This window comes from Pygocentrus nattereri, chromosome 20 (genome assembly GCF_015220715.1).
Source record: "Pygocentrus nattereri isolate fPygNat1 chromosome 20, fPygNat1.pri, whole genome shotgun sequence".
NCBI lineage: Eukaryota > Metazoa > Chordata > Actinopteri > Characiformes > Serrasalmidae > Pygocentrus > Pygocentrus nattereri.
In genome coordinates, this window is record NC_051230.1 from 13,181,081 (window position 1) to 13,201,333 (window position 20,253).

General features: G+C 39.6%; 1 protein-coding gene across 6 annotated transcripts in view; it reads right to left on the bottom strand.

The window, feature by feature from the left end:
• kiaa0825 (KIAA0825 ortholog) overlaps positions 1-20,253 on the bottom strand; it is a 180,071-nt gene that overhangs the window by 45,260 nt on the left and 114,558 nt on the right. The window contains exon 20 of one of the 6 annotated variants that reach the window (XM_037531365.1): positions 3,286-3,477. The exons of the other annotated variants lie outside the window; for them this stretch is intronic. Coding sequence (XP_037387262.1) covers positions 3,402-3,477 — 76 coding nt within the window. The 3' untranslated portion in view covers positions 3,286-3,401. Of the gene's footprint in view, positions 1-3,285; positions 3,478-20,253 lie in introns of those variants that run through there. 6 annotated transcript variants of the gene reach the window in all.

Consider the following 20,253-nt stretch of genomic DNA (forward strand, 5'->3'; position numbering starts at 1 on the left):
ATAAAGTCCAGGGGTATTGATCAGATATCCACAGTGGGTTGTGGATTGCTCTAGAACTAACCCAGAACCTAGCCTTGATTATTTCAACCAAGAATGCTTCTTAAACATCCATACATTATGGGTTAAATTCTCTAAAGGAGCATGGCTGTAACTGTCAAGTAGTTTGGCTTGTATTGTACCTAAGGATTCATAATGGAAAAGTACTTATATAGCAACACTTGAAGCTTAGTCAAGATGTCTACAGTGGACAAGATAAGTGGAGAAACTAATTAAGAATCTAGTCTTGAACATTCTGACCAAGAATGATGCTCCAACACTTAAAAGTGAAATTGAAGGTCTAAAAGTCACCCAGATTAACGATGATCACAGTTTGTTGTCATTTAGCTTTACTTGCAGTGTATTTGAGGATGCGTAATGTAAAAGGACTTGCATTTTAATACATGAAGCACAGGGTTTTGATCAGATGTCCACAGTGCACAAGACCTAGCCTTGACCATTTTAACCAATAGTGCTACTCTAACACCCATGTATTTAACATCTAAATGTTTTGATTTTTTTGCATTTAACATTTAAATTTAACAAGGATCAGTGATACTGAGCACAGTTTGTTTTTACAGAGCTATACTTGCAGGATATATATAACATAAAAGTCCTTGTATGTCAGTTCTTAAAGCCAGAGGGTGTGGATCTCCTCAGTGTAAGACAAGTGGAGAAACTGGACCAGAACCTAGCACTGACCATTCTAGCCAAGAATGGTGCTCTGACTGGCTCTTCACATCGAATTGCATATGACTGTCTAGACAATAGACAGCCAATCCTGGATGAGCCTCTCTAGTCTGATGTGTTTGATTCATATGGACCCTAGAGAGCAAATCATCTCTCATCTATTCCACACCCAGGGAAATCACAATGAAAATAAGAGAACACAGCTAGTCCACATTACGTATACACAATACCGACTCCCCGACCAACACACTGGCCCACAGCTGCACTCCCATGAGCCTCGGCACGGTGTGCCTGGCTCTCCGTGTGCGCCCTGGACTCCCGATGACGGCTAAAATGGCATGACTAATACACTGCTGCCTCCCCGATGAGGGCTAATGTATGGATTTGTTACAGGAATTCCCAGGCAGTGTAACCCCGGCTACTTTCATATCCAAACACGGAGCAGGGCCCAGGGAGGAGCAGCTGCAGCTGCAGTGATGCTATTAGCTGTGGTGATTAGCGAGGGGCTCCATGCACCGTGTGGAGAGACAGCTTGAGTGAGTGTTGTAATCCAAGGGCAAGATGGGAAAGGGATGGACTGAGCATGTCTCAGTGTGTGTGGCATTCAGAGAAACACAAGCACAAAACCACCAGTAATGCCCCCCAAAGATTCTCATGAATTTGTACATTTCAAAAAGTACTTTCCCTTTTTGGGTTCTTGCTCAAACAAGATCCACAAAAATAAATAAATAAATAAACAATGTGCTGACATTCAAAAGTTTGTAATCATATGTCTTATTTAAAATGGATATTTAATGTAATAACAGCTTAACCAGTGTAGATTGAACACTACATGCAAGACCCCAAAATACATTTTGAGATGTTTCATTTAATATTTTAGGATTTATGTAAGCACTGTGTTTATACTGCACTTATCTATTCAGAGTAATTCCTTATTGAGGTATTCACCCCAAGATCTTATCATTTTTGAAATATGAAGCATTCTGGCTACTAATTTTATTATAACTTCGTTCTCAATGTTTTACAGCTTACTCAGGCATTATAAAATCTTGCCCAGCCCTGTTCATCACTCTGGACACATTAAAAATGGCTTCATTTTCCACAGCCTCCTACTTAATTGAAATGAATAAAGTTGTAGAACACTGGCATCACCATGAAATCATTTTGTACAAGTATCCTCAATTTCTTTATAGACAACATTGATTCCAAACTTTTGAACAGTGTTTTTAATGATATTGTGAGTTATTCAATGAATAAATAAAATCACACAATTGTTTTCAGCCCATGATATGAAGAATGTTAACATCATATCAGAATAGATCTGATCATTTCTCATTCTGAGAAGTCTTGTCTTGGCCTCTTTGTGTACACTCTTAAAAACAAGGTCCTTAAAAGGGTTCTTTGAAGCGCTGCCATAGCATAACCACTTCTAGATTCTAAAGTAATTTCCAATTAACAATACTGGTAAGTGAGATGTGTAAAGTTGGTGTAAAGAACATCTTCAATGTTTCTTTTAACATATAAATACATATGTAAAGCTTCAATATCCATATAAATAAGTACATTCTATTATGCTAAACTATACTATACTTTACATTTTTCCTAGAATAGAACATCCGAGTCAAAAACCACTGAGAAACTTTTTTTATTTTTAGCAACGTAGCATTTCCTGTTCATTTCTTAAGACATTCCTAAAAAGAAAATGAAATGCTGTTTATCATGTCATGTTTTTAATGTACAGCATCACTAAGCAATAATGTATGCTTTATTATCAGTGCTAAGAGCATAACACTGCCTGAGACTCGCTTTATTTTGGTGACAAAGTGAGAGCATAGGTAGAAAAACTCATCACACTAAAAACAGCTGTGGTATTTACTGTAGGTTGAAAAGAGAAAAGGACAGAGAGAATGGAAAGAGAGAGAGATGGAGAGGGGGAGAGAAATGGAGAGGGAAAGGGAGAGAGAGAGAGAAAGAGAAAGAGAGAGGTGTTGTCCTTTTGCATAGCAGTGTAGTTTCTCCTGGAGGAGTTGATTAAGATATCTAAGTTTGGCACCTCATATTCTTTTATCTGCAGAAAAGGAAAGGGGAGGGGACAGCAGAGAGAGAGAGAGAGAGAGAGAGAGAGAGAGAGAGAGCTACATGGTGGCACATGTGTGTGCCTCTGTGTATCTGACCTGATTGCAAAACAGCGCAGAAAGCTCTGTAGCCCAGAAGTACTTTTTTTTTACCTTCTCAGTTTCAAAAATATTTTATGGTATAGAATTATATTTCTGATTCACACACCAAGCAGTGGATAAATATGTGTCTGTGTGCGTTCTTCCACTGAAAAAAAGGCTCATAATAAAAATGAGTGACTGTATCTGTGTATCACTGTGTGTTTGGGGGCAAAGGCAGGGTGAAAAATCGAAACAGGGCGGGCCACGTCGGAGCCGGGTTCCAGCAAAGGCATTTGCAATTTAAAACAGAGGGCTCCGGCATAATGAAAATGTAAAGCAGTGGTTTTATTTTATTCAGTGTGGCAGATTCAGAATCCCAGAGATGCTGCACTCAAGCAATCAGGCCATTAATAATTGAATTTGGTGGAGGAAGTGTGTGTGCGTGTGTGTGAGGAAAGGCTGGTGCTCCCAGCCCCCCTGAAAACACCTCTACCCCTCACACACACAAACCCCAGCCAATTACACATCTTCATTTGGTGACATGGGTCTGGGGCAGGGTGGAAGGGATTTGGCCACTTTAATGGGGCATGTTAAACTTTGGAATATGAGAGAGAGCGAGAGAGCGAGAGTGAGAGAGCAAGAGAGTGAGAGAGCAAGAGAGGAAGAGAGAGAGAGAACGGCTTGTTACTGTGCCCTTAGAGACATGGCCTCTCCAAAAAACAGCTGCATCATTCAAAGGCTGCCTCTGGTAAGAGCTGGAGTGATATAATGAACTGTGCATGAGCATGTCAGATGCTTGTGCATGTTTATGCTAGCTCAGACCACTCAGGCAAGGGCATGAAACTGAAACTCAAGCCCAACCTGTATCTTACAACTTTGAGACCCGACCCAATCAAGCCCATCTGGTACTGCTAAATTGACCATTTACAAAATTCTAAGTTCCGTCTCCCTTAGTTGTTGCTGCTATGTCAGGTCTGGCCACCTGGCAGCATCTGTAACACATATGCTCATGGGTACAAAGGACACTATAAAAGTACAAAGACAAGTACATTTAAAACATTTCACTCTAAAAGCTTCATGAAGTGTTCAGACATTTATGTGGTTTCACAATAGTGAAAAGATGTACATAAATTGATTTATTGCAACCAAATAAAGGTCCTCGAAGTCATATTTACATTAATTAAGCCAAAGAAATGATTTAATCACACAACATTAAAGCGGAAGATTGTCATGCTTAATAAGGAGGACATTTTAGCAATAGTGATGGAAGCTGCCCCTTCAAATGAGTTAATGTTAAAGCTAACACTGACCTAAACTGACCAAATTTGACTTTCATACACTAACAGAGATCAGATTTGTTACTATGCATTTGAGCTGATGGACAGCTGTCCATGTATTTTACACATCTGTCACATCCTATAAACTGCTTTCATTATGAGTGTATTTTTAGTGGAACTGCCAATCATACCCGGCAGAACTCTCCTCTGATCAATAGTTAGCCTCGCTGTGGTAAAGAAATGCTGAACACACTTTGGACAAGATTCATAAGCAAGCAAGATCTGCTGTGACCTTTCTACCAACCCAACACTTCCCTCTCAACATCCATGGTGTGACTACAACTGATATACTGCCAGATTTCATTCAGGGGCACGTTCACTCTGTACTGAACTTCAGAGCTGTTCTGACTGCAGATACAGACTACAAAATTATGAGAGAGAGGGGGAGAGGGGAAGAGAATGACCATGAGTAATATTTACTTGAAATTCTCTCAGTAAAAACAACATGATATATATATATATATATATATATATATATTTTTTTTTTTTTATGTCAATTTTATTTACCACATTGTCACGATTGGCCTCTCCCAGTCCAGTCCATGTGTTCACGTTGTTTTGTTTTACCCATGTGTGTTTGTTTTGGTCCAGCCCCCTCGTTTCATGACTCTACCCCTGATTGTCTCCACCTGTTGTCCACCTGTCCCTCGTTTTCCCTGTTGTATTTGAGCCCTGCGTTTGCACTTTGTCTTTGCTGGTCTTTGTATTTGTCTGTCTTTACTCTGTTTGTACTGTCATTGTGGTTTGTTTCTTAGTTCTCAGTTATGTCTGTCCATCCTGATCTCGATGTAGATTATTGGAACGTGGACTGTCTCGACTATGACCCTGGATTTGCCCTTAATAAATCTTGCTTATCTCAGCGGATGCGTCCGTCTCCTCGCTCCATGTTACACACACATAGGACCACTTTGTAGTCCATCTCTAGTCCAGCTGAGTTTTTAAATATCTCACTGTCACTGCTGGACTAAGAATAGTCCACCAGCCAAAAATATTGAGCCAACAACATCCTGTGGGTAGCATCCAGTTACCACTGATGAAGGACTAGAGGATGACCAACACAAACTATGCAGCAAAAAATGAGCTATCATCTCTGACTTTACACCTACAAGTTGGACCAACAAGGTAGGAGTGTCCAATAGAGTTGACAGTGAGCGGACATACAAGCCACCATCACCACCACCATGTCAGTGCAGAGAATGATCCACCACCCAAATAATACCTTTGTGGGGGTTCTGACCTTTGAAGAACAGGGTAAAACGGGGCTAACAAAGTATGCAGAGAAACAGATGAACTACTATCCATAATTGTAGAACTGCGAAGTATACCACGTACATGGTAAATGGAGGTAGATGTGTAAGTATGTGTGTATGTATTATCTAATCATTGCCATATATACCATGGGAAGACTGATATAAAATTAAATAAAGTGCATAAGTTTGCAAATACCTGAGAAAATTCCACTATATTCACATACCTATCAAAGTTTTGGCTTTTCATATCTGCAGTGGGCTGATTCTCAGCTCTGTACTATATTACAGCACCCCCCAAACAAATTTGCATTTACATTAGAAGCCATAATCTTCAGTGAATCTAATAAGCAAATATACGTGATGAGACTGCTTGCATGGCATTTGCTGCCCAGTATGACTACTAAAGCTGCTCACTTACTGAAGTAATGAGTCATACTTTCACTGTGGCCTTAACATGTTTCTGTCCATCTTTCCACCAGTGAGAGCTATGAGTATGAAAGGATGTGAAGCTGTCAAGAAGATGTTACTGAGGAAAAGAAAAATGGACTGATCACCCCAGAGCCCAGACCTCAACGTCACTGAATATATTTGGGATTATTTGGACTGTGAAAAGAAAGAAAGCTGTAATAAAGGCAAAAGATAGACATGCTAAACACTGAAAAATGTGGCATTATATTTAGTGGTATTTATATGTATTTATCTTCTATGTATTTTTCCGATAATTATACGTTTTCTGCTGTTTGTCCAGATGTTAAAAAATGAATCATTTGCACTTACAGACCATTTTGACTAGAAATGAAATAAATGAAGGGTGGTTTCTGATATGATACAGTGCTGTATTATATCTGCACTCATCATTCATTTCATAACAATGCTTGAAAGCATCCTACTCATCATCTTACGTAAGCCAAGCATATAATCATGTACAATGTCCCTTTCATTGTTGCGCTCAGAATTCAGTCTCTTAACACCCATAACTGCTCTAATCATTCTACAACCAACCATGACAAGACATGAGACACTACACTGTTCACTAAAGCGCCTCGAGTCATGAGCAAACTTTTCACATTATTTTTCTCTCTCTCTCTCTCTCTCTCTCATCACCCTCTCTTTCCCCCTCCCTCTGTGCTAGTGCAGATTTACCCGGTCCCGCTTATTCAGGCTAATCAACGTGCACCAATTGGTGTTAGTAAATGAGAGAGAGAGAGAGAGAGAGAGAGAGAGAGAGAGAGAGAGAGAGAGAAGAGCGTCCGAGTGCAGCAGCAGCAGCTTGCAGAAGAGCCGCGAGTGGGAGTTAGCCTCTGTGTGATACCACCAGAGAGAGGGGGAACCGCTGTGCCAGCCCAGAGGGGCACAGCACCCACCAAAACATCGCCATGCCAACCACCCATCTCACCACACACTTCACACATACACAAACTCATGCTGACGTAGAGAGCGCTAAAATATGTTATCAGCATCTATATTAAAAAAATGTGCTCCAAAAATGACTTTTGCTAATGCTGTGCATCGTATCTCCAAAAGACAGTGAGCGGTGGTCTCGGGGCGCGTGTGTGAAAGTGTGTGCGTGAGCGTGCTAGAAAAGGATATAAACAATAACAACAAAACACACACTAATCTAAGGGCAACAGAGGAATCCACACAGTGTAATTTACATCATGGAAATCTCATTGCACTCCTCTCTCTCTCTCTCTCTCCTTGATTTGTGCGCCGCAACCTTGTTCTAGATAGAGATATTCAGACTGTCAGTATAAACTGCCTCTGTTTTCATTTTGCATTTATTTCAATGCCAGACTCAGGGCATAAATTTTTCATCACCTGCTAGGGCCATGAATAAAAGATTAAAAAAAAGAAGCGAGGGGGAGGGAGAGGGAGGGAAAGTGAGAGAGAGAGAGAGAGAGAGAGAGAATAAGCTAGAAAAAGAGAGAGAGAGATAGAGAGAGAGAGAGAGAGAGAGAGAGGGGCTGTGCTTGCAGCACAAGGTGCAAACACTATAAACACTATGGGCAAGTATTATAAGACTCTCTCTCTCTCTCTCTCTCTCTCTCTCTCTCTCTCTCTCTCTCTCTCTCTCATAATTTGAACACCACGAGCCCTATAGTGGGGGTAAAGATACACTAATGAGGGCTGAAGCCTCACCTTGGCATTTTATAGGAATACCTGGGAGGTGAATTCTGCTCTCCAGGTGCAGTTCTGCATTCATTTATTTATTTATTATTCTCTCTCTCTTTCTCTCACAGCACAGTTGTGACAGGTCAGGCTACAGTGAGATGTCAGGAAAGGGAGGGGGGAGAGAGAGAGAGAGAGAGAGAGAGAGAGAGAGAGAGAGAGAGAGAATGAAGAAAATTTCACCATGTACACTTTGACAGGTTCAGGTGGAGGCTAAAGGAAAGATGGGGGGATGGAAAGAGAGAGAGGAAGGAGAGAGTTTTTTTTTTACTCTTATGCCCAGCTGTTCACTCTCATTCTAGGCATTGGTTCGCTCTGCGGACTGCTATGACAGTTTTGTCAGAGACAAGAAATGAAGGGGAAAAAAAGGCAGGAAATCTTGCATGTGTGTTTTGTGTGTGTGTGGGTGTGGGTGTGGGTGTGTGTGTGTGTGTGTGGGTGTGTGTGACAGTAACACTCAGAGCTGTTGTGTGACTGTCAAAGAGGGAAACACTCTAATGATGATGTCCACACGCTGGTAAAAACATTGCAAAACTTGTTAGACTTTACAAAGACAAGGGCAAGCAAAGGCTCCGGGGTGTAAAAATGCTTTTTCTACTTCACTTCCTTCTTATTCTCTTCACACATTCATACCTGTGTCTCAATTTGAGCACTACATTCTTATACTATACACTACTCACTTCAATATCTGGAGTCTGGATTTTTGTAGGGCAGTACTGTCTCAAATGAAAAATTTGTTTTGCCATAAATGGAAATGACAAATTGTATGGAAGGCTACCTGACATCTTTGAATAGCATGCAAGTTAATATGTATGTAAACAGTAAGCTACCATACCTCATATCACTGAATCACTGAATTCCATTTAGTAATTAGCCAGTATTCAGTAATGTCCTTGAACTGAATCATGCCTAGGATAACAGTTCAATAACATTAACTAATGTACCTCACATCACTGAATCATGCCGAGCTTAGCAGTTTGCATACCTTAGCTGACATGTCAATGATCTGCACCTGAGATAAAAGACAGACAGACAGACAGACCGACAGACAGACAGACAGACAGACAGACAGACAGACAGACAGACAGACAGACAGATAGATAGATAGATAGATAGATAGATAGATAGATAGATAGATAGACAGACAGACAGACATTCTCTTCAACCATGGAAAGCTAAGCGCTACTCTAAGCTTGCCTGCTCTAGACCCTATGGCACATTAGCCCCTGCTGCAGAAATCTGCACCCAGTCCCCTCAGTGTGTGTGAGCATGTGTCTATGTGTGTGTGTTTGTGCGCACATTGCCGCAGGGGCACCTCAAGGCAAAGAACATACACATGCAGCGAAATAACCACTGATATAGCACTTTACCACTTGAATTTCAGCCTCAAATCTAGTCACTCCAACACACACACACACATCTATATATCATGACCTTGTACATATAGAAGTCTCACCCTGTATAGCATATGAGAGTCTCATCTCATTAGAAGCACATCCCTATGTTCCACCAGGACCTCCAGTCCTCAGTACCAATTCCAAACACTCTTTGTGAGAACTGACAGTCCAGCATCAGCCTTCAATATTTCTTGGACTTTGGTCAGTGAGCTGAAGCTGTAATTAATATAAGCTTATTTTAGCACCATGAGAAACACTTCTAAAATCTAGTAATTAGAACAAACTGATGTTAATAATTGATGTAACTCAGTATACCTGAGTTGCTGGTATAACAATAGATAGATGGATAGATGGATAGATGGATAGATAGATAGATAGACATAGCCATAATGCAGCTGTACTCTTTCCTATTACCTCACACATGACAAGACAGACACAGCAACTGATTATCTCATACCATGACTCCAAATGCCAGTGACATCTGAGCACATGGACTGACATCTGCTGTTGTGCCAGGCTACAGAGCACTCCTAGCAGCCGAGTGTCGTACCAGCTAGTGCTCAGTCCACCACGCTGCAGTGCCAGAGCTGGTACCATCCTCAGAGCCAAATCACAGTCTGAGTACATGGCGCACAGAGACAGAGGCATATACTGGCCAAGACTATAGGAGATAAGAGCAACATAGGGCTATCACACCCTGGCAGTAAACAGAACTAAGGATAGTGAAAGTGCCAAGTGACTTTCTACATGTGAGCTCAAGTTTAAAGCTCAAGGAAGAAACAGAAGAATGTGAGAAACCTTACTAGATATCACCAGACGAATTTTTCACAATTTGTATTACCAAACTACTCACAAACTTGCTGTTTTCTAAGAGAAAGATAGAAAGTTTAATAAAAATTTTAAATCTTTCATTTAAGACGTTAGACTGATTGCCTTTCATGATTGCTTTTCACAATATTCAAAATGCAAACTAATTCAGAATTTTGTGATCTAAACAAAATATGAACAGATTTGAACTAATTAATTCAAAGGACTGCGTGTCATGCAGATCTGGAACCAAACCTTTGTTCTTTGAACCAACTAATGAGATTTAAAAATTGGAAACAAGATTTTGTTACTGTTTATATTTTTGGTTATTTGTATTTATGTATTTGTATGTATAACAAAACACACTTACGGCCAGGATAAATAGTTTCAAAGTATTTGCTTAGGTACATATTTAAGTGAGGATTTTAGATTCATGCTAATCAGATGGAAATGTGGGTATTTGTATTCAAATCATAATAATTTAATAGTAAAATGATGAGTGGTAATCAGAGATATTGAACAGTGCTGGAAGTTATAGGGTGGCTTTTATCTGCACAGAATTTTGACACAATTTTTTAATGGCAATGACTTATTGTTGGACAGTACACCGTTAGAAATAATGGTGCTGTGCAGGTACATTTTTCGTTCATCAAGGTACAAACAACATAAACGTGCCCTCAATGGCACACAGTTTGCTTTTCATTACCTAATGTTTTAAAACCAAACAATAAAATAAAAAGCCTGAAGCCTGGTATGTGTAGTCAATGCACCTTAGAAAATATAATTTCAATAGGTACCATCCTCAGAACCAGATCACAGTCTGAGTGAATGGCACATAGAGAAAGAGGCATATACTGTCCAAGAGAGTAGGAGATAAGAGCAACATGGGGCTATCACACTCTGGCAGTAAACAGGACAAAGGATAGCAGTGAAAGTACTAATGGACTTTCCACATACGTACGTGTACATATTTGTACCTTTTCATTGCCTTTAAATGCTTTAAAACAGAACAATACAATAAAAAGGCTGGAGCCTGGTGTGTGGAGTCAATACAACTTAGAAAATATAATTTTAATGGGTTACGGTACAAATTTGTACCTTAACTAAAGGTACTGAGTTGTACCCTTGTGAGAATCACCCTAGGGAAACTGCCCCAGTGACAGTTTCATTTTTACCTAAAAACAAATTGTAAATAAGAAAACATTGGTGAATGTCGAAAATTATAGGAAAAGACTAACCTGAAGGACAGAGAAAATAGAAAATGTGTTATTTTATGCTCTTCCGGTGTTGATAATCATAGACGGTATAGGTCCAAGTAGCTCATGTTGTATGTCAAACTGTGCATGATATGAATGAAGGACAAAACTCACAGTAAGTACAGTATTGGGGCACTATGTGGCCAAACACACACCCTGCAGCAGCCAGGCTGGATTAGCATCAAACCACACACACACACACTAAGAGAAGAGCAACACACTACATCATGGAGCTCACACATACGCACAAGCAGAGCTCCAAATGAGATCTCTTACAGCAGCCCTCTGCTTGCCATCCATTTTTAATGGGCTGATTAAAAGCATGGCTTCCCCAATGAATCACACCACGCCTGAGAGAGAAAAGAGAGGGAGAGAGAGGGAGAGAGGACGGGTATAGGAGTCAAATGGGTTCACAGGCTGACTTAGCAGAGGAGGAGAGAGAGGGAGAGAGGGAAGGAGGGAATAACGAATGCAGCAGTGATGTCTCTTTTGAAGCATTCACAAGGCCGTGCAGAGCTAAGGGCATGGCTAAGAAGAGTCCAGATTGCTAACCACACAAACAGACCACATCTATCCACTGGCAAGACGAGCGTACTGCAGTCTGAGAACATGCACCCTCGTTATGAGAGGTGTTTAATTCTCTTGCGAATGAAGACACATTAGCTATTAGTGCATATTTAAGTGAGGATTTTAGTTTCATGTAAATCAGATGAAAATGCATGTGTTGGTATTTAGATCCATTTGAAAGGGCCCACTAAGTGTGAGGCCTGCATGACATGGATAAAACAGCATGTTGCGACTGAGATATGCTTTGACTACATTAAAACCACATTGACATAACAAGGTTAAAGGCTGGTCTGCATTTGCCTGACCATGTACCACTCATTATGGAGAGAAAAAAATAAGCGAGATCAACTTGAAATATTAGATCTGCCATCTGCATTTATTTTCTGAAGTCTCCTAACTTGCATTTTAAGTACTACACCTATGAACCTTTTCACACTTGAATATGTGTGGTAAGGACCAATCAAACTTTTCCTTTAGTCTGGTTTGTTTTCACAGATGTGAACACTCCACCTGCAAGAAAAAAAAATCTCAGTTTGCTTACAAGTGGTTCAGTTCACTGCTGGTGGGCATGTCTTTTTCAGATGTGCTACATTAAACAAGAGAATTCAACATCAGAACATGCTTTTCACTATGCATGTCAGCACTGTACTATCCTGCCTGTTTTAACATATGACTCTTCACTAACACTTATCTCATTCTTGCAGCACAATACTAATAATGGCAGACAAGTAATAGCAAAGCATTTGATCTTGCCACATGGACCATGAAACATCATTCTTAATAAGCTGGGCCAGGCATCAGTGATCTGATTGGCTATGATTGGTTAAAGCCAAACTAATGCATATTCAAACAAATTGATCATAAAGGCATAGAACATTAGTAAGGTTTATTTTTATTACTCTTATTGTGATGCATCTCTATTTTCATGCAATATAATGAGCAATACTATAATTTAATCAAGAATATATATGAGAGATAGATATGGATCTTATACTATGATAGTGAAAGTAAAAAAAATGGTTTCTGTAATTGAAAGCAAATGCAAAAAAAGCAGAAAAATTTCTGACCAACAATCAAACATCTATATTTCGTAATTTGGTGCACGTTTTAGTCATTGTAGTGTGGAACCAACTGAGCCAAATGAAAAGGCAGACATGCCAAAACTCTTCGTATATATATATTATTGAGTAAACTCAAGCTGTTTTCAATGACCTAATCTAAGATGTAGTACAAATATAGCCTGACTTTTAATTCTTTACATTGTTATCAAATTGTGCAAATCTCTCGGTTCAGCAAATCAGCCAGTGGATTTTTGTGACTTAAAGATGCCGTATATGATGTAGCTTTTTATGATTTCAGTATTGCAAAAGTGCTACCCACTTTAGCCCAGCTGCCCACGCCCCAGCTACCACCACCTACCTTGGATGAGCTGCCCACCCTACGCTGATGTTCTCATAGACTCCTAGATATTCCTAATATCAATATTACTGCAGTTAATATTAGTAGTATAATCACTTGTAGGTAGTTTGACCAGAGGAGGATGGGTCCCCCCTGGTGAGCCTGGTTCCTCCCAAGGTTTCTTCCTCAGTTCTTTCCTTGCCACTGTTGCCCCCGGCTTGCCCACTGGGGGGTTTCTGTACATTCTTACAGTACTGTTGAAACTTTGTCTTTTCTGAAATTCTGTAAAGCTGCTTTGTGACAACATCCGTTGTAAAAAGCGCTATACAAATAGATTTGATTTGATTTGATTTGATTTGATACCAAAAAACAATTCACAATATATTCTGTAGATCTGGTAAGCATGTGTAAGTCCATTGCGTTTCTTTAAACATGGTGTTTAACACTTCAGTATTAAAACAGATAAACAGACAGTTTCTACTACACATCACACTCAATCCAGCCAAGACACACACACACACACACACACACACATTCAATCTGAACTTCCTCTAAGCTACAGCAAGGTCCATACTCCTGTATCTCTTACTCAGCAGCATCAGGAGATCAAAGAGATGCTCCAAGGAAAGAAGCCCAATCACACCCACTTAGCTGTGCTGAGACCCAGTTAGAGCTTGAAATATGTGCCCAAATCTGACAGGACGTGACGGTTCTAATCATTTCTCAAATTTGCAGAGCTCAGGTCAGGTCAACCACCACATTCAGGTTCCATATAGGCCCAGCTGGCCTGGATTATTTGATTAAGGGACTGTTTAAATTTTTTTCAACTCAGTGATAAAACTCACCCATTCAGATTATAATCAAAACCACAGGGCGATTGAGTTTTTAGTGGGTGGATTTTCTATGAACTCAGATGTTTGTGTCACACCTGGTTTTATGATTATACTCTATATGCAACATAGTGTCCTTCTCTTCCTCCCTACTTTTATAATACTTTTTGTTGTTGTTGCTGCCTTTTTTTAAATTTATTTTTTATTTTTTTATCTGAGATCACTTTTGAACAGAATTTGTTTGGGCTAAAGTTGAGTTGATTAAAGCTGTAGACCCCTTCAGTCCCAGTCCAGGGCAACTGACAGCTACTGTGCCCTATGCAAATCCTTGTGGAGCTCTGTGGCTATCCTGAGGTAACACAACCTAATGCAAGACATAACTTTGGAACTACAAAGCAGAAGAGGGCAGTGCATTAACGAGATGAGGATACAAGTGTCTGGGTCATAAAGAACGTGAGAGGAGATTTGATATAAGTGATGACACAAAACAGTGAAATAACAAAGCTTTTTACCAACGAGTGAATTAAAAAGCTGCAATGAGAACAGGGACGGCAGTAAATCAGTCACAATTATTTGGCTACGAAATGGTACTATGGTGGTACTGAGGAAAGCATAATTTAGATGAATACCATCCTGATCATCTGGAGAGTGGAGCTCTTCATTTCGTTCTTGAAGCTGAAAAAGTTTAGGATTATTCTATGAGACCAAACTCACAGCTCAGTGTCAAAACTATGATCTAGCAGCAACAAAGTAAGCTAAACTTCATCTAGTTTACTGCATTTGCTAAGATTCATTTTAATTTACTGTCTAATGATAAACAATCGTCCGGAGTAATGATCAGATCAGATCAGTTAACTAGCTAAGTTAGCTTGGTTAAAACATTCTGTTTGAAGATAAATATTAATGCACTCATACATGTGTAATCCTTTGCATTCTTTATGGTTTGCTAAAAGATATTGTGTTAAAGACATACTCAGCATTTAACCTTACACTGACTAACTTTAGTATGACTATCTGATCTGATTTGTAGGTGATTTTTGTTCAATCAGATGTTTATTCAGAATAAATGCTGTTAAAATAAACACATTTATGAGTTTATCTGAAAAAAAAAAGCCCACTCAAAACTGAACTGAGTATGAGGCTGTTCATTATCTAGAATGAGTTTGACATTCCTGCTCTAAAAGTAATAATTAGCTCTAAATAAGTATATCTGTGACTTGCTTTTTGTCTTTCAAATAACTTAATATTTAGAACAACCTAAAATATGACTTTTTCATGAATATTCTTCAGCCCTTATACACACACACACACACACACACACATTTACATTTCTGACATTTGGCTGACGCTCTTATCCAGAGCGACATACAGCTTGATCATTTTACACAAGTAGGTGAAGGTAGTGTTAGGAGTCTTGCCCAAGGACTCTTACTGGTATAGTGTACCCTAGTCTACAGCGTAGAAGGCAGCGGTGTTAAGCACTACACTAAAAGCAGAGGTGTTAAGCACTACACTAACCAATCACTACACAAACTAAACAACACACACACACACGATTCTGATGTAAATCAGATGAACTGCCTTTACCCATTTATGTTACTGCTAGTTGTACAGGTTCCTAAGCTGAGGTGATAGGGTGAAACAGTAGATGATATCAATAGCTACATACATTCCCACCACTTCCCACCACTTGCCCATGTAAAAGCACTTTCATAATTCAGTAACACAATGGGAGTGAGTCTCTAACGAAGGCGATTCTCCAGCTCTCTCCCCATTAGAGGCTGTCTCTCTGTGGGGATGACAGTCTGTGAGATGCCTCTCCAGTCTCAGATATATCAGCCTCTCAAATGGACCTGTTCAGGTCCACTGGCGCCTCGGCAGCTCCCCCCCACCCCGTAAGATCCAGCACAGCTAAAGCTAACCGCTAGCGCTACTGCTATCGCTACCGGCCGACATATGTTCAATTCAACGCTGTGTCACTCTTCATTTGTAATTATTTCCCCTCCTTTCCTTTTTCTCTCCCTGCACTCTCTCTCTCTCTGCTCAGTTGGAGATAAATACTGCTGGGACTGAGGAGACTGCAGCAGGATGATGACCTGTTCCAGGGTGTTAAACTTCTCGTCACGGCTGAGGAGAAAGCGAGTGGAGATGGCAGCCACTGTCAGACACAGCTCTAGTGCGATGTATTAAGAGTATATTAATTATCTATTTCTTATGCTCATCTAAGAAATACCAGACAAGCAGAAGCCGTTAGACATTACAGTGAACATATGCTCCATAGCATCTCAATGAAACAGACAGATAATGGAGGGAGTATCTGACATAACAATAGGCTTTGCATATAGAGACATGCTGGAAACACAGTATGTTGACTACATAATTAAAGCTCCATAATATATGTGCCAGCTTACTTGCAGCATCATCACTACTTTTATATTTAAATGTTTCCTTTATTTGCCCAAAACCCTTTTTATCGTGGAAACATTTCATATAAACTGATAAACAGAAATGTTCCAGAAATGATTCACCAATACTCAGCCCACTAATGCACTCCTTTAGCAAAGTACACATACAGAAATTGTAGCTTACAGCTAAATAGCTCCATTTAGCATGTTAATCATTTTAAATTATATTTACTTTGTATATGTGTGTCAAACTATGAGTATAAACAATTAAATAATAATGCTATAGCAATTATAGCATTTTAACAGATCACTGATAATAGATAAATAAATAAATAAATAATTATATAGTGAACCTGCTTATATATATATATATATATATATATATATATATAAATAATGTTGTGTGTGTGCTTATATTAAAGTTCACTCGAAAAAAAAAATCACACCACAACAATAAAGGAAGCCTTGTGCATCTTTTACACAGTGATAGAAAACAGTAAATCAAGGCTCTGATGCTACATGCTGATACATTTCACTGTGGCCAAGATGAACATGTATGCACTGTAACTCCACTTGCAGCAAATTTAATCCGTTTTTTTTCATCTATCATCAAATTCTTAGCTCAGTTGCCAGCAAGATGCACAGCATCAATCACGTTAATAGAATAATGTCAACAAACTAGCACTGACTGTACTAATTGAAAGAGAGTTTCAAAACTCAAGTGCCTGGCCTAATACAATTGTTCATGTTTTAAAACAGAATGCGCTGGGTCTGAAAAGCCAAATGTGGGTTATGGTTTCTAAATAAAGCCCCCATTTTCTTCCAGCAAGGAATAAATTGGTACATTTTATAGGAGGAATGGGGAGGTGAGAGAGAGTTCACCGGGGGATTAAAAGGCTAAGAAAGTTTATGTATTCCTTAAAGCTTCAGACAGAAGAAAGGAGGAACAAAAGAGCCCAGCAAGTCCCTGTCATACCTTTCTTTTTCCTTTTTCTTCCACCACCTCCTTCGCAAATGCCTTACAACAACAAAAGCTTAATCTCTGACACTTATTCCAGCCGTGAAAGAAGAGCATGAGAATGTTTCACAATGAGGTGCGTGGGAGTTGGACAGCAAGGTGAAGTCAGTCCGTATGTTAGCTGAATTCCAGAAGAAAAAACAATAACAGCAAGGCCACCAGGTTATAGTGTGCTAATGACCATATTGAAGATGCCTTCAAAGGCCTGCAGGAATGCATAGAATCAAGGGTCAAATCCTGGTAGGATATCATGCCAGAGTTATTCTTAGAGGCAGCCTACAGCTATGGCTATACAGTAAGGGTCTATACAGAGCTAATACAGTTTGCAGAAATATGCTATGCAGGGTTATTTCGTTGCAAGGCATATAATTGCAAATGTTAATAATAATGATCCCCCAATAAGATTAATTAACCTGTAAAAGTCTTTTATATCGTATGATTACATAAATGATTACATGGTTAGTTAATTAAACACATTCCTAAATGTGAGTTTGGATCATGCCAATAGTTGTAGCATGAACATATGTATGAATGTGTGACTGTAGAAGTGGAGAGAACTTGGAAAACTTGGGATGGAGTTCTGTACAGCTTCTGCTTTGAGCTAGAAGACCCTTTTTTAATGAACATAGATAGAACTAATACAGTGAGGAATTTCAGCATGGGAAACGGAAGGCAGAGATGGAAATTAGGATTTTAGACTGGAAGGAAGGGGGGGCTTCAGGCATGGTCTTACCCCCAGGCTTTAGTTGTTTCAGTTTATATTCTGCATCCACATGTTCAAGTCAAAACTTTCTACTCTACACTTTTTACTTTCTAGTCAAACCCACACAAGTTTTCATCAAAATTAAATTATAATTAAACATCTCATTTCCCATTTACAAATATAAAGACAGCATCAGTGGAAAGTCAAATGAAAGTCACTGAAAATAACTGAATTCATACTTTTTCACTCATTTCAATGTGCTAGAAAGTGAGAAAAGGTAGGGAGAGCCATGTCATGAACCTTACCAAACACTTGTTTTCAGGTTCAATTCTTATTTGAACACAGAACACATATACACACACACACAGCCAAAAATATACAAACACACACACACACCTCAATTCTGCATCACCTGCTCAGAGTCTGAATTCAGGGCCAAGTCCTGCTGATTCTCTTCCTGAACAAGCAGGCTTTTAATTTAGCTGCTGCTAGCCCAGACCACACACACTCTGCAGGGGGTAGAGTCAGTGCTGCCAGAGCCACACACACACCAGCCTGTCTGAAAATGAAGTTACAGAAAGCCTGAGTCATGTATAAACTCTCAGTGACAGCATTAAAGTATGTATGCAGTTCTACAGAATGTTAAGCAAAGTAGGTCATGTGATAGCAATGGTATGATATGTAGCCTAACATTAACTTAACTGTTACAGTAGAATTACAACCGATATCACTACCATTTCCACCAGTTAACTAAGTCTCCTCCTATCACACAATGCTGTGCGCCTCAGAGGGTGAAGTCTAACTTCACCTGACACACTTGCAGCCAGCCACTGCATCTTTCAACCTGCCGTCTGGACACGTTTGGAGAACACCAACTGTCAATTCTGATGCCTTAGCATACAGACGTCCATGTCAGCTAGCATCTTTCTGAGTGATTGGGGAGATGGAGGGGTATTATACCAACAAGAGCAGTTATGTCTGTGGCTTCACCACAGACTCCCAAACTTTTAATAATAAAGCATAAACAGTTTCACCCCTTGGGGGAGTGTGTATTTCTAGGAAGGTAGGAGGAAAATAAAACAAAAAATCAAAATAGCTCAATTTAAAGCTCATTTTGACATAACAGATCAGCATGAGTTGATAGTCAATGTTTTAATACTGGTATTAGAAAAGAAAATGTGTAACTAATATACACTGCTATATACAAAAATATCTTCAAAGGTTCTTTAGTACCTTTGATGATACAGACAGTTCTGTGTCAAACTTTTTTGAAGGAGGTTCTACATAGAATCCAATAGGGCCCTTCTATTGTTATAAGCTTGACTTTTTAACAATAAAAGAACACTTTTTTTTGCTATATAGAGACATTTTCATCTAAAGCTCATTTTCCCTTTCATGATGTAAAGAACGCTTTAATCATGCAAAGGGTTTATTAAGTGTTCATGTTTATATTGAACCATTTTCTTTACTTAAGAACTCTATGCTAATGTAAGGGGTTTTTCCTGTGTTGTGATATTTTATTATTTTATGCTAGACACACTCAAATATACCGCACGCACGCACACACACACACACACACACACACACACACACACACACACACACACACACACACACACACACACACACACATACACACAGGCAGAGTAGGTCTCTCTTTTGGAGTTTACCTGTATACGACATTAATTGACTCTCAGTTGGAAGCCAATGTTGCGAACCTAGGGAGTAAAGGGGGACCGCTGCAGCCAATCCAGAAGCCATCAGTTTTCATCGGGCTTAGCCAGACCTCTGCATTATGGCTGCCCTCACGCTCATTGCTCTCTCATTGCACCTGTCAGCGGTGCCTGATGGCGCATTACTGGCCCTGTAGCCCAACAGCGGGGTCCATCAGGCACCGATCAGGACAGCCCTCTGTTGGCACCACCCCATGTATCCCATGGTAATGGGACAGGGGGAGAAGGGGTGTACAGGGGGAAATAGGCCCTCACTATGTGACTAACTGATATTAAAAGGAGAGTATAAAGGAAAATTTAATTACCTTTGCTTTTAATTATTATTTATTTTCCATAAAAGTTTTATGCAATATGTAAACATTTTACTAAATGTACTCCCCAGCTCATACAGCCTTAGCTGTTCTCATGAGTTTCCATCTATGGACTATTCTACTGAATTAGTTCAAAGTGCAGTCCAACAGCAAAACCCATGGCATTCACTGAGATAGTAATAAGCCATAA